The sequence below is a fragment of the Chionomys nivalis genome, chromosome 18, assembly GCF_950005125.1.
Source record: "Chionomys nivalis chromosome 18, mChiNiv1.1, whole genome shotgun sequence".
In the NCBI taxonomy this organism is placed as follows: Eukaryota; Metazoa; Chordata; class Mammalia; order Rodentia; family Cricetidae; genus Chionomys; species Chionomys nivalis.
The window spans coordinates 50,020,763-50,034,353 of NC_080103.1; the positions used below are offsets into that span (position 1 = coordinate 50,020,763).

The 13,591-nt window shown below is 35.8% G+C and overlaps 1 protein-coding gene across 7 annotated transcripts in view; it reads right to left on the reverse strand.

The window, feature by feature from the left end:
* Positions 1–13,591, reverse strand: part of Pdlim5 (PDZ and LIM domain 5) — a 157,136-nt gene that overhangs the window by 57,987 nt on the left and 85,558 nt on the right. For 2 of the 7 annotated variants that reach the window (XM_057793200.1, XM_057793203.1), the window contains exons 4-9: positions 11,758–11,800; positions 9,473–9,564; positions 3,625–3,639; positions 1,314–1,331; positions 898–1,070; positions 530–566 (exon numbers count right to left, since the gene is read on the reverse strand). In XM_057793200.1, coding sequence (XP_057649183.1) covers positions 530–566; positions 898–1,070; positions 1,314–1,331; positions 3,625–3,639; positions 9,473–9,564; positions 11,758–11,800 — 378 coding nt within the window. Of the gene's footprint in view, positions 1–529; positions 567–897; positions 1,071–1,313; positions 1,332–3,624; positions 3,640–9,472; positions 9,892–11,757; positions 11,801–13,591 lie in introns of all 7 variants that reach the window. The other 5 variants (XM_057793198.1, XM_057793202.1, XM_057793196.1 and 2 more) reach the window with 4 other exon arrangements.

Here is a 13,591-nt window from a genome sequence, read left to right on the forward strand (position 1 = left end):
TGTGGAAATAAAAAAGAGTGACAGAAGAGTCATAAAAGGTGAAAGGAAAAGATTCTATACTAATTCCAACATGCAGAAAACATGCCTTGTAAAAGCTGAATTTCAGACAGCTCTTTTGTTAAAACTAGCAGCATTCAAAAGGATAGAGTTTTTGGAAATACAGAAATTAGTCTACAGAGTCTTCTTGAAAATATTTTTTATGCACCAAATAAAGGGAGTTCAAGACAACACAGGAAACCCATTCACTGAAATTTGTATTGTTAGTAAAACATTCCCCAAATATGCTGTACCCACTCATTATGTCAATATTAAAGAAAATATGTTTTAGACAAAAAAATCCAGACAGTATCAACTAATTTGGAAATCTGTAGGTTGCATGTTTAGGTCACACTAAAGGCACCATGGGTTAAATGCTTAGTTTCTATTTACTAAAACAACAAAACTGCAACATTACACTTGCAAGTTTGAAAACAGCAAATTAAGACCATTCATGAAAACAAAACATTCGATTTATTAAAAGAGAACTTACTTTGCCTTCTTTGTATTATCATTTTCAGATTCTTTCACTGCAATGTAAATAAGATACAAAATTAACTTTTAAGATTTTTAACTTTAAAATCACTCATATAATTATCTGTGTGAATTAATGTCAGCTGTTGAAACTACATAGAGCAATTAAAACAAACCCATACCATGTTTACACTGGCTATATACCAAGGCTAGTATGCACCCCCGCCCCCTTCTCAATGTAACTCCCTGAACAGAAATCTTGCTATACACAACATAATTTACATGCAATCTTTACCAGGACTGTTTTTCTGTAACTGCCAATAGGCCTAGATGTTACTATCAGAGCCAAAAACATTCCTCGTCTAAGATCTCTAAACATTCACTCACAATGTTCAGTCCCAGTGATCTGGGCAAGGATCCGGAAGGAACGAGACTGAGTTGTTCCAGTCCGTGGGCGCCAGTCTTCAGTGTCCTCAATCAGCCTCTTCTTGCTGGCATCACTGTGAGTGGGGATGTGATAAAACTCCGTGTTGCGCTCCACAATGTGTTTTCTTGGTGGGCTAGAAAAAAGGAAAAAAATCATGGTTACAATTTAAACTACATTGATGATAAAAAATAGTCTCTGATGAACTATTTATAATTTATACATTTACTTCTCAATATTCCTTTTATATATATATTGTTTGTGTAAATATACTAAATTAAAATACCCTTCTAAAAAGACACAGTAGTAAAATAATTTTATAGGTTAGTATAAACAATGATAAATGTATAAACAATAAACAACTGAACAGCAAGATTACCGTTTCGGCGGAATTTTCCTTTTAAGTGACAGAAGGAGGCAGCAGAAGAAAGATTCCCAACATGAAGAAAGCGAAAGAAGAAGAATAAGGAAAGCAGACAGTGATAGTCTACAGCAGTAAAAATCCAATTGCCATATAAATCAATATGAACTATGACTTAGCCAGTTCAATATTCTAGGATTTATCCTAGAATTCTTCATTGGATTGGTTTTTACATCTTAAGTAGCAAATGTAAAAGTTTTGGAAATTTTGGAAAGAAACCTAACAGCCTTCTCAATCGTGCTTACAGCATTTTTATCTTAAACAAAGTCTGTTCCAAATGAACACAGTGAAGCTCTGTGGCTTCTTTAAGAGACCAAGGTTGAGACCCTGACTCTAGAATTCTTCACAGTGTGATTTTTGGACAAGTCCATCTCACTGAGCCTCAGTGTTTTCATTAACAAAGAAAACACAAAGCAGTGTTCTGAGAATTAAGGCTGATAATATATGCCAAAGACAGAAAGAAATAGTAAGATATCCAAATAATGAGTTTGCCAAGAACATTCATATTTTTATTAATATAGCATAAATATTAAGGAAATCACAATATTCATTATTTATCATTTCAGGATCGACTGAACAGAATAAATACTTTCAACTTCTCCTGAAATAAGACAAATGAAATATTTCAGAAAATAAACAAGAGCTCAGGACTTATCTGGCAGAATGCTGCCCTACGATCTGAGTAGAGCAAATGTTCTAAATGAGGCCAGATGTGGATGTAAGACCTGCTAGGTTAGCATACCACAGGCAATCACCGCACCATAGGATGGCCAGCATTCTAGTAGGCACACCATCAAAAACCTACTTCAGCACCTGAGCTTTTCCTAGCTAGTGACACTGGCTTTGGAGTCACGTGGACAGTTTGAAGGACCTTGTCCCTGACTCAATGTGCTTTACAGAAGTAACTTAACTGCTCTGAATCTTAGATCCTCCATTTGAAAAAGGGGAATTGAGTCTTAAAAGTGGTTCTGAGGAATAAATAAGGAGGATGATACATGCAAACAGCTTTTCACGGGTCATGATTCACAGAAATCATCATACTGCTCCTTCAGAGACTAGAAAATTAGCTGCAATGCATGAGACTGTAAGTCACAGACATACATAAAAGAAAAATCAGTGTGTGTGCAGCGAAACAGCAGGACACATAATTCACAGTGATATTTCATGATTATGGAAGTGAACTACCTAACTGACATTTATGAATACCGAGCAATATCTAACCCTTTAAAGAACAGACAAAAATTACAAAAACTATGAAAAAGACAGAAGTTATTTATAAAAACATAGCCTTTGGCATATATAAAACAGCTCTTAATTTTATATAAGTACTTGAAAAAATTTGTAGCAGCTAACAAACTTATTAAGCTTTAAGCTTCCCTTTAATTAGTCAGTAAGCACTGCTTATTAAGTTATTACCAATTACTAGTGTTATTAGGTTCTCACGCAGTCCAGGCTGATCTCAAAGCCTGGTAGGCAGCTCAAATGGCCTTTAACTTCTGATCCTCCAGCTTCCATCTCCCCAGCACTACTAGAATTACAGGGTGTGCAGTCACACTCAGCTTAGGCAGTGGTGGAGATGGAACACTGATTTGATTTAGCCTCTGTGCAGGTTCTAGCTATAAGATCATAGAACAATGGCTTCAGGCTAAGAATAACAATATAATACCATGGAGTAGTTCACATGACGTGTTTATAGAAAATATAGTACATCTTAGACCTTACGGCACTTACTACCACAGCTTCAAATTCTCAGATTAAATAACAGGATTTTTCTAAACATTTATGGAGTTCTTCCTCATTGTGAAAATTTGAATATGATGTCTGTGTTAAAAAGGAATATCAATGAATTTTAAGGATTTTAAAAATCTTTGAAAATAGAATAAATTTAACTCAGAAGAGTAAGTAATGTACTTCAAAATACAGACATTCAAAATTAGGAAGCTCACCCACACTTATTTTTTAAAACAATACTAAAAAAGGGAATACCTAGATTATATTTCTAACTCTAGTGAATGATGCTTGTAACGGTACGCACGCCCCTTAAGTTAGCTTTACTAAAGTTTTCTACTGTAGAGATGTGGGCTTTCCAAACATACCCACTGCGTATTCATATGAAGGTTTCTAATGTGAAAAGCCCGTTTTTAAAATGTTCCTTGATATATTCGGTAATTCTTGTAATGAAACAATACTAAGATTTGCTGGGGTGGAAACTGAAAAGTTGGAGACAGAATGGTAGGAACTACAAGACAAACCATTAGTAAGTACTTACACGGTGCCAGGGTTACTGAAGGAGAAATAATTCACACAGGAAAGATGTGAGAGAGGAGACATGGAGTTCCCAGGATGGTGGAAAACAGAGACAGCAGAGAAGGGGAGCAAAAGAGAGGAGAAGAAGGATTAAAAAAGAAAAGAAACAGAGAATCCAAAACAATTTGAAAGAAGGCACATGAGCACCATGCTTCAAACCAATCACAGGAACACAGAGAAGTAGACAGATGTTAGTCAAACTTCTGCTGCATCGCTAATGTGAGACCAGCAGTTTAACAGCCATGTTTATCCCGCAAAACACTGACAACTTTATATATTAATGTTAGTCCTAAGCTCCTGAAAACCAAAAAAGAACCATGTATCCTTTTAATGTCTAGGTTTTTTTAAAAAATTTATTTTAGTAAGAATCAAACTCTTATTTCCCTATAAAAGCACATGATAAGGTAGAATCTTATATAAAATCGTTTAGAGTGTATTTTAAAATCAGAAAAGAAACTGTTCAGTATCACATTATATGAATATATTAAAAGCAACCATAATCTCTTCCCATAAATCATAAGAGAATGTTACATTGAATTTTCTTCTTAAAATGTAGTGTTTGATGCAAGGGTAGAAAGCACAGCAGACTAGGAACAGTGAGCTCTCTATCAATGCTCACATTCCTCCCTTCTGCCCATGACCACCATCCTCATTCATAAAGCCAGAAACCTTAGAAGCAGTATGTGGGAACTACATAGTTCTGTATTACTGGGGATATAATTATTGCTCAGAAAGGTCTATCTGATTTGATATGGTAAAAGAACTCATTGAATAATACCTGAAGAAGGGGAACTTCAAGACACAATTCATTCACACAGCCTAACATGAGCAGAATTATTAAAAACAAATACATCTGTGTTCCATTACTGATCGAGAACCAAGTATAAATGCTATATTGCTTTATAAAAGAACATGTTGTTGGTTCTTTGACTCTGCAATTAAACCTAGAGTAGAAATTCATTATAAACAAAGTGAGAAAAACTGCCTACCAGATTTAACGTTAAAACTGAATAGAGTTGTGGTACCTTTACATATTGACAACATAAACACAACAGCGGGCTCAGCTCCACTGAGTGAGGCTGGACACCACAATGAGGTAAACATCTGTATTTACTCTTTTCTCACAGCAGAGGCAGTGGTTCTCAACCTTTCCTAATGCTGTGACCTTAAAAAATAGTGCCTCATGTTGTGGTGACCCCAAACAATAAAATTATTTTTGTTGCCATTTTATAACTGTAATTTTGCTACTTTTATGAATCATAAAGGGTCCTATGACCTGTGAGTTATTAGACTGCTAGGTTGAGAAACGTTGGCGTAAAGCATTTTCTATCCCACCATGCAGAAATATTGCTCTGCAACTTAATTTCTTATATACAATTGTAGATGTAGTCCAATAGTTTAAAGTTGAGGGAAAATATTTTGTGTTAACATGAAATTGTAGAGGCAATGTTCTGGGTTGAATGGCATAAGCAGAGAGTTGATTTCAACCTAAAGAAATCATTTGAATATAATCAAAAAATATTTTCACATATTTTAGAAAATAATGCTCAAATAGATAAGCTTTATATGTAGCAATGTCAATTTGATAGCCAGATAGCCTGTACTAGCTAAGATGTACATTTCTCATGCCATGGACAAAGTACATCTCCAAGAGCCTCATATTCTTCAACGGTAAAATGGGTCGCTTCTTTCTGTCCTTTCGCATGCTTACAAGGGCTTACATGTAAAAGTATTTGAGAGCTATTCAAATACTAGTTTGTAGGGCCCAACAGTTTGTGAGTACTCAAGAACAGTGCTTTCGAAGTGCAGCCTATGCATATTAATCCACGTGTAGGGTCACAACTTGAGTCTGTAGTCTCTACAAATAGACACCAAATCAAAATGAGAGAAAGATATCCAAGTGACAACAGGTGACATAATGAAAGAAACATCCAAATTTGGATCAGGATCAAATCTTAGCTCCCATACAAGAAGCTTGACAAGAAAATATATTCCTACTCACTCAGCTGAATTAGGCTACTGTCATATAATTAGAAACAGAGTAAAATACAGAGTAATACCCAATAACTTAATGGATCTGAATTATGAGCTTTGAAGCTATCTACTTAATATAAATGTTTCAACTGGGTTTTTTATTGTTGTTGTTTTTTAATTTCAAGTGGCATGTTTTCCTTTTTTCAAACAAGTTATATGTTACACTAGAAACTACTAGCTGGCCAGTTTTTATATGCAAAAAGTTAATTTTAAATAGATAATAACTATGGTGTCTGAGTGTTTTACTAATGTGTTTGGGTCAATCAATAGATTACAGTAAATCAGGAAGGTGTTCTAACAACTCAACAGCTAACTCTCTTGAATATGTCCCTATTTCCAAAGAGATTTCCCTGTGGTGTGCAACTTTAAAAAACAAAAACAAAAACACCTTCTGTACATGTTCAGAATAATCACAGTTTAATGTTGGCATGAATAAAAAAAAACACAGTGGTTTTCAACATCAATGTCTACTAAGTGATACACTTAATAAACTGGTAACTATATCTTTTGAGTAATTTTAAAATATATGGACTTTTCAATATTCACACAGAAACAAGCACACTACACAAAGACATCTAAATCTGCTAGTAGTATTATCTGATATAATTCTCCAGGAAATCATATAGGTATTAGGTAATTTAATCTAGGAAATACTGACTTTTAATGTCAATTAGAAATAATTCAGTTTTGTGTATATTTTTTACTACCGGTACAAGTTTTTATAGTTTCTCATTTTTGTCTTGTAACACTCTTAACTAATGAGAATTAAATCCCCCGAGCATTTCCCTTCAGCCACTACACAGAAAACCCCACGCATCTTTTGATATAACTTAAGTAATACTACTTACTACTATAAAGCACAATAACATACCAGTGCAAACCAAAGCTTATTGAAAACATTTTTTAAGTTACAATTCTTTTGCAAAATTTAATTTAATTTTGCAAAAACTGAGCAGTCATGCTTGTTTACTCATATATAAATCACCATATTTCCTCTCCAGTAATGTAGATACTAACTTTGTCACGTGTGTCTTCTGTGAAGAGAAAAGCATTTTAAACCATTATTTGATTATATCATTAACTTTCTAATCTTTCAAGGCCAGATTCTTCAAAACACCACATAACAAACCGTTAGTAGTTGCAGCCAAGAAAGCTGAAATACAGGCCACATGAAAGACTTACCTCCTTGAGAGCAGGGGCACATTATAATGCAGGGCATGTGGACAGTGAAATGCAAATCAGTTCATCTAGTTCATGTAAAAGAGTTTGTCTCCAGTCAGGAATATAAAGCCTTGCTCTGTGTTTCATGGAGTAAGGAGGTACCAGAGAGAGCGGCATGCCAAGAACAATAATTTATATACAGAAGAGAGACTGAAATTTCTTAAAGGTGCCTTAATCATTACTAGTTAACAAAATAAGAATGCTTACCATAATGTTAAGTTACTCTCAGAACCACCAACACACTAGCCAGACTTCCTACTATATGGGAAATAGCTAGTTTACATCTTATTACTGACACCCAATAAACACGTGTTTGTTGTGTCTCCTGTTTACTGATTCAATACAAATTTGGATGGGATACCTATGAAACTGGCAAATTAGCCAACCATTTCAAATCGCTTAAAAACTAACAGTCCTGATGTTTGGAGGAAAAGACAACTCAGCCATTTACTTTTGTATCCTTTTGAACTTTTAATCCTTTGGTCATTGGTGGGCGTTATTTAAAAGTAATTAATAAAGAGCAATCACCCTCAACTTTGAGAGTTTTGTTTTACTGACATCATAAAAATCTGAGAAGCCAAGCAGTCAGAAGTCTGACAGGTTGATACCTAACATGGAGAAAGTATACATCAGTGCTGCAAAACACTAGCCCCAAGAAAGGCACATGCTGACTGGTCAAGTATGTGACTTTTTACTCCTCCAGTCTAGATGTGCTTCAGAGAGAATACTACAGATTGGCCTTAGAATTTAACAGGCACCAAACTGTGTTCTTACTGGCCTAACATCTGGACAGCATTTGACATCCAGCTATTTTTAAACACTTTCGGTTTGCAAATGCAAAGCAGTAGCTTGCTTGTTAATGATGCAAAACATGTAATAATCCCTTTTATCCTCAGTTTTGCACTGTGGTGAGCACAAGGCATGTGCTTGATGAACACTTGCCGACTCATTAGGAAGCTGTCACTAAGGCCCTGAAACTAGAGCACTGTCATTTTGGCCTGAAATAAGCTCCAAATCATTTCAAGCCTAATTACTAAAGGAATGTTTACCACGCACAAAGTGATACTTTGTGAACTCAAGACTTTTCCATAACTTCACTTTGCTTTTACCTCAAAAAGACTTTATTATAAAATTTCCAGAAGTGTTAAAAGGTTAAGATATGTTAAGTGGTAGTTAAGACCTGACTACCTCCAGTGGACTTTCTATCTACACAAACTAGAATGTAAGAAACATAGTAAACTTCTGCTTCAGCATTTGATAGGCAAATCATTTTCTTCTGATTACCTAGTCTGATTATTTCCGTATTATTGTCATAAAATAAAAATAGAAAAGAAAATATTACCAAACATACACATACTGTTTGCCTTTCGAAAGAGGAGACTTAACATTTTGTGAAGGGCACTAATTGATTTCAATGTCTACATTAATACTTTTTTAAAAAAAGCTACCCACAAGCACGGGACCAAAGATGCACAATCTAGTAGCTTTCCTTGCTCCCTGAGCAGCAGCCTGGAGCTGTGCCACCTCCTCTTTCAAAGTCCAGGAGCTGCCATGGCAACAATGCTACAGAAAGCACATCCTCTTCATTAAGTAAGTTAACATTCCAGAGGGGTTACATCTCTCAGAATGGGCCTATCTCCACAATTATTTTAATTATAAATTTCCTGGAGACTTGCATCAGTGAAGTTTATGTGCTTAGTATTTCCCTTTAAAAGTACATTTTATCACAACGAATCCTAACAAAATTGTATGTAGATCACTTTATCTTCAAATAACTTCACTAAATTCTGAAAGACCCAAATTAGCTACCTAGATATAAGGCTTCAAAAACGTATGTGCAACCTTGAAACTTGTATCTTCAAATATTTTAGTGTGTTCAACACAGTTTTAAAACTGCAATGCCCAAACACAAAACTGTAACTGAATTTTCAAAAATTGCTACTATTATTTAATGTCCCTTATAATTTAAATGCATTCATCTTTTTAAAGAAATCTATATACTGCTTCTAGTGCTGAATAGCACTCATTTTTTTAAATTACTGATTGCATTTAAAGAATAAATTCCTAATAAAATATACCTAAAACGAATACTAACTATCTGCTCTGGGCTAACAGTTTATACAGAGACATGAGTCTGAAGTGGACATGTTTTCAGTTTTCTAGACTACATCCTGGAGGAGAGAGATCGCTACAAATGCATGTCCTCTCTCTTTGAGAACAGTTACAATCACACTGCTGAAACCTGTGGAGACAAGGAAAAGGATGGAAATTTTGAGGCTAGATTTGCCTTGCATTGTAAGTACCAGCTGCTCAACACTGTGCAGGAACGTGGAGGGAAAAGTTGAAGAGTATGTTGCAGGCTCAGAATACATCAAAATGCATAATTAAGTTCTGATTAACTTCTAACTGCTTTATACAAGTACTTTGTAGATAAACGAAGGACACTGTTAGTGCAGCAAGTATAACTTCATCTTTCTTCAAAGAGCAGCTGAAGAAAAAGTAGACGGTTTCCTGGAAATTATCTCAACGAGCAGAAACTACCCTTGTCCACCTACCCATTTTGCTGTTTAATGTCACCCTGGGATCCTCTTCTCTGTCCCTCTGCTAGCTCCTGAGCAGGCTCGGAACACACGCTGGTGACTGTGGGCTGCCGTGGGACATTAACTGCAGATTTACCAGTGTTCAGTGTAGATGAACACTGGTCAGCGCTAAGATTGGCATTAACATGCAGTCCGGATGCAGAGAATGGGGGAGGAGTGACAGCAGCCACAGGTGGAGGGGAAGCATGTGATGAAGTGGTGGCATGGGCTGGGGTGAAGGCTGACGATGGTGATGGGATGGATGTGACTTTTGGTGAAGACACAGAACCAAAGGGCCGAGGAACTTTATTGTAGGCTGTGTTGGTTGTGGAAGTGACTTTGGATACAGCAGGAGATGTAATGGGCACAGGTTTAACTACTTCTTTAGGTTCACCCTATGCAAAAAAAACACATAAACATATACAAAAACACAGCAAATACATGCAAAACACACTGAGTGCAAACAAACATGTTGATTTTTAAAAAGACGAAACGCAATTATGTAAGCAGTGCAAAAACATTTTCAGGAAAAACGAATAGTTGATAAAGCATAGCATGCATGCTAACTGATCTCAACAGGGGTAACAAGAATGTACACAGTAAACACATTTTCATCTATAAAAATGACAGTTTCAAAATATTAGGAAACAGAGCAGGAAAACCAGGGTAGGGGAAAAAAAAACCCTAAAGGCCATCATTAAATGCCAACTTAGATATATTTTAAAGGAATAATTTTATTACACATAAACATAATGCTACTAACTGAAACATCTTATTAAAATACGCAAAGGCTCAATTATAACTCCATCTTTCTAGCATTTTTTTCTTTCTTTCCACAGTATAATTACTTGAGTCATGAAAATCACCAAGTTTTAAACTCTTCAATTAAAAAAAAGAGAATGAGGAATTCACCAAACTCATAGTATGTGATACACACTATCATGGATAAAGAATTTGGGGGGGACAAAGCATAAAGCAGGTAAACAAAAAACAATTATCCTGTGTTTCTCCTATGATCTACTTCTGTTTCCCCTTCTCGGTGAATCAAGATATTATTCAGGGATAAAATTATTTTTCTTTTTGAGAATAAAATATTTATGTCTCATGAAAAAAAAACATATTATATATCTCCTCATTGCCAGGAGCAATGTAAGAAAATGTAAGCAAGGTAAGAAAAGCAATTCCTTCTAAAATTACCAGTGTTGGTAAACCTTCCTCTGGACACATTCTAAAAGCCCTCATTAAAATGAGATTATATTTCTACAACACTGGGAAAAAACCCAAAAACTTTCACTCTACCATCCCAAAGGAAATCAGATCTTTAAGAAATATATATTGGTGGCTCAAATGCTTAATTACAAGGGGGGGGGGCAATATAAATCTTATAAATTTTCATTAATTGATAAAAGTAAGTTAGGGCTGAAACAAGTAAATTAAATGAAGAAATGAATACACTGCCCATCCCCCAAAAAAGAGGGAGAAAATCTTCAAAGAGAATAAATCAGATGATTAAAAACACTGGTTTGAAGTAATGTGAGATATATAATGAAAATCAGGAGTTTGCCAATAGCCTAATCCAACACTAGAATGGCATTTTCGTTAACTATTTACTATTTCTTTTTAGAAAATAAATGTGTAAATATAGAAAAATTAAAAGTAAATATAAAAGGAATTTGGACATGCATTATTGGCACTGTAGGAACTTAGAAATAATGTTTTATAGTATTATTACAAATGGGAACTGTGATGGGTATTCTTGGTTGTCAACTTGACTACATCTAGTATTAACTAAAACTCAAATAGAACTGATCACTTTTAATCCAGATTTTTTGAGGTGGAAAGATCCACCTTTAAATGTGGGCCAAGCCTGCTGCTGGTATAAAGGACATTGAAGAAGGAAGCTTTCTCATTTTGCCTGCTTGCTCTTGCCTGGCTAGAAAGTCTATTTCTTCGCTGGCATTAGAGCCTACTTCTTCTAGATTCCAGCGTACACCAAAGACCAGCTGAGATATCTAGCTTCATGGATTGAGCAACTAATGGATTCTTAGACATACTGCTGGTAGACAGACATTGTTGGACAAGCTGGTCTGTAAGCCATTCTAATAAACCCACTTTCTGTCCATGTACACTTAGATTTGTTCTATAAGTGCTGTTCCTCTAGAGAACCCTGTCTAACACAGTAACTCCACGTTAATATGATCTGAGATAAGAAGAGCAGCTCTAGATAGACTGAGTCTAGTGATGGCCCACTGTAAACATACCTTCTGAACAGCAACAGGCTCAGGCTTGGCTGCAGCAGATGCTCTGGTGGGGAAAGAAAAAAAAAACATGAACCATGAACCTCTGGTACTTTAGAAACATTGTCAACAGAATTTTACTATTTATATATTTTGAGATATTAAATAATCAGAATTATAACTCTATAATTCAGTTTTCATGATTCACAGTATTCTCATTAGTTCATGTAATTACAAGTCAAATGCCACAAGACCCAATATTCTCGTGTCCTTCTAGCCCTATAAGCACAAATGAGGAGAAAAGACACAATCCTGCTTGCTAGTATATGCAAGTTTTTAATTCTTCGGCTAAGGCAATCCCCACATTAAAAGGTAAAGTAGAAGGACTTCCTGATCCTTGGCAGTTCTTCAGTAACCCAGCCCAAATCTTGATTTCCAGAAGTAGCTGCCTTTTCTCCTAACATTCATGAGCATATGTACCACTGCTGGGTCTCTTTCCATTATATTTAAGTTGAACTAAGTCCTTTATTATGCAATTTACTTTATATTTATATTTTTAAACACTTAGACAAATTGATGCATTTGCTAAATGTTGATGTTTCATATTAACTTTCAGCTTGACAGACTCTAGAATCCCCTAGAAGAATGTCAGTAAGAGATTATCTAGCTTAGGATAATGGATGGTGGGAAGTGACACCTTAATTATGGGAAGCATCATCCCATACATTTTGCCTGCTTGCTCTTGCCTGGCTAGAAAGTCTATTTCTTCGCTGGCATTAGAGCCTACTTCTTCTAGATTCCAGCGTACACCAAAGACCAGCTGAGATATCTAGCTTCATGGATTGAGCAACTAATGGATTCTTAGACATACTGCTGGTAGACAGACATTGTTGGACAAGCTGGTCTGTAAGCCATTCTAATAACCCACTTTCTGTCCATGTACACTTAGATTTGTTCTATAAGTGCTGTTCCTCTAGAGAACCCTGTCTAACATAGTAACTCCACGTTAATATAACCTAGAATAATGTGCCTATCAATAAACATATGGGCTAGAGTGATGGCTCAGTGGTAGGAGCATTGCCTGCTCTTCCAAAGGTCCTGAGTTCAATTCCCAGCAACCACGTGGTGGCTCACAACCATCTGTAGTGAGATCTGGCGCCCTCTTGAGGAAGAGACCTGGTCAGTCATCCTCATCAGCTTAGTCTGTAAAACCCAATATGGAAAAGTTCAACAGAACTTTATGCTTCAGCATCACCAGGGCATAAATTCATTTTTCATTTCACTCATTTAATAAACATATTCGAATAATGAACTCTGATCAACATTTTAGCAGCAGCTGAATTTTCCAATAACAACAAACTTAGCTATAGCAGGCACTAACAGACTAGTTAGTGGGTACTAACACTCAGCTGCTGTAGTACAAGTCATACCCTGTACCACTGCATAACTTCCCATGAATTCTCAAACAAGTTCTCTTTAGCTTGCAGGGTTATTACAACAAAAGGCAAGTTCAAGGGAAGAGCAGTGGAATCTTCCTTTCATTCAAATTTCACAATCCAATTTAATCGCAAAGAATCTAGTCACTAAAACCTCCCAAGACATTACTGGAAGGTTGCCAAGAGTGAGAAGCCAATATCCTTTTTCACTGGATGTCTTAAGATACATGGAGCGTGTCTAGCGATATAATTTGTAAATAAAGGTCAGCCATACGGCTGTGAGTAGTTCAGCTTGCCCACTATGGGCAACAAAGGCTCTGGATGCAATCCTCAGCAACACAATAAGCAAGCAAAAATCCACTAACAGTCACAAGGCTGCTGCATTCAAGATAAACACAGATATCTTATATGTACGAAAAGAA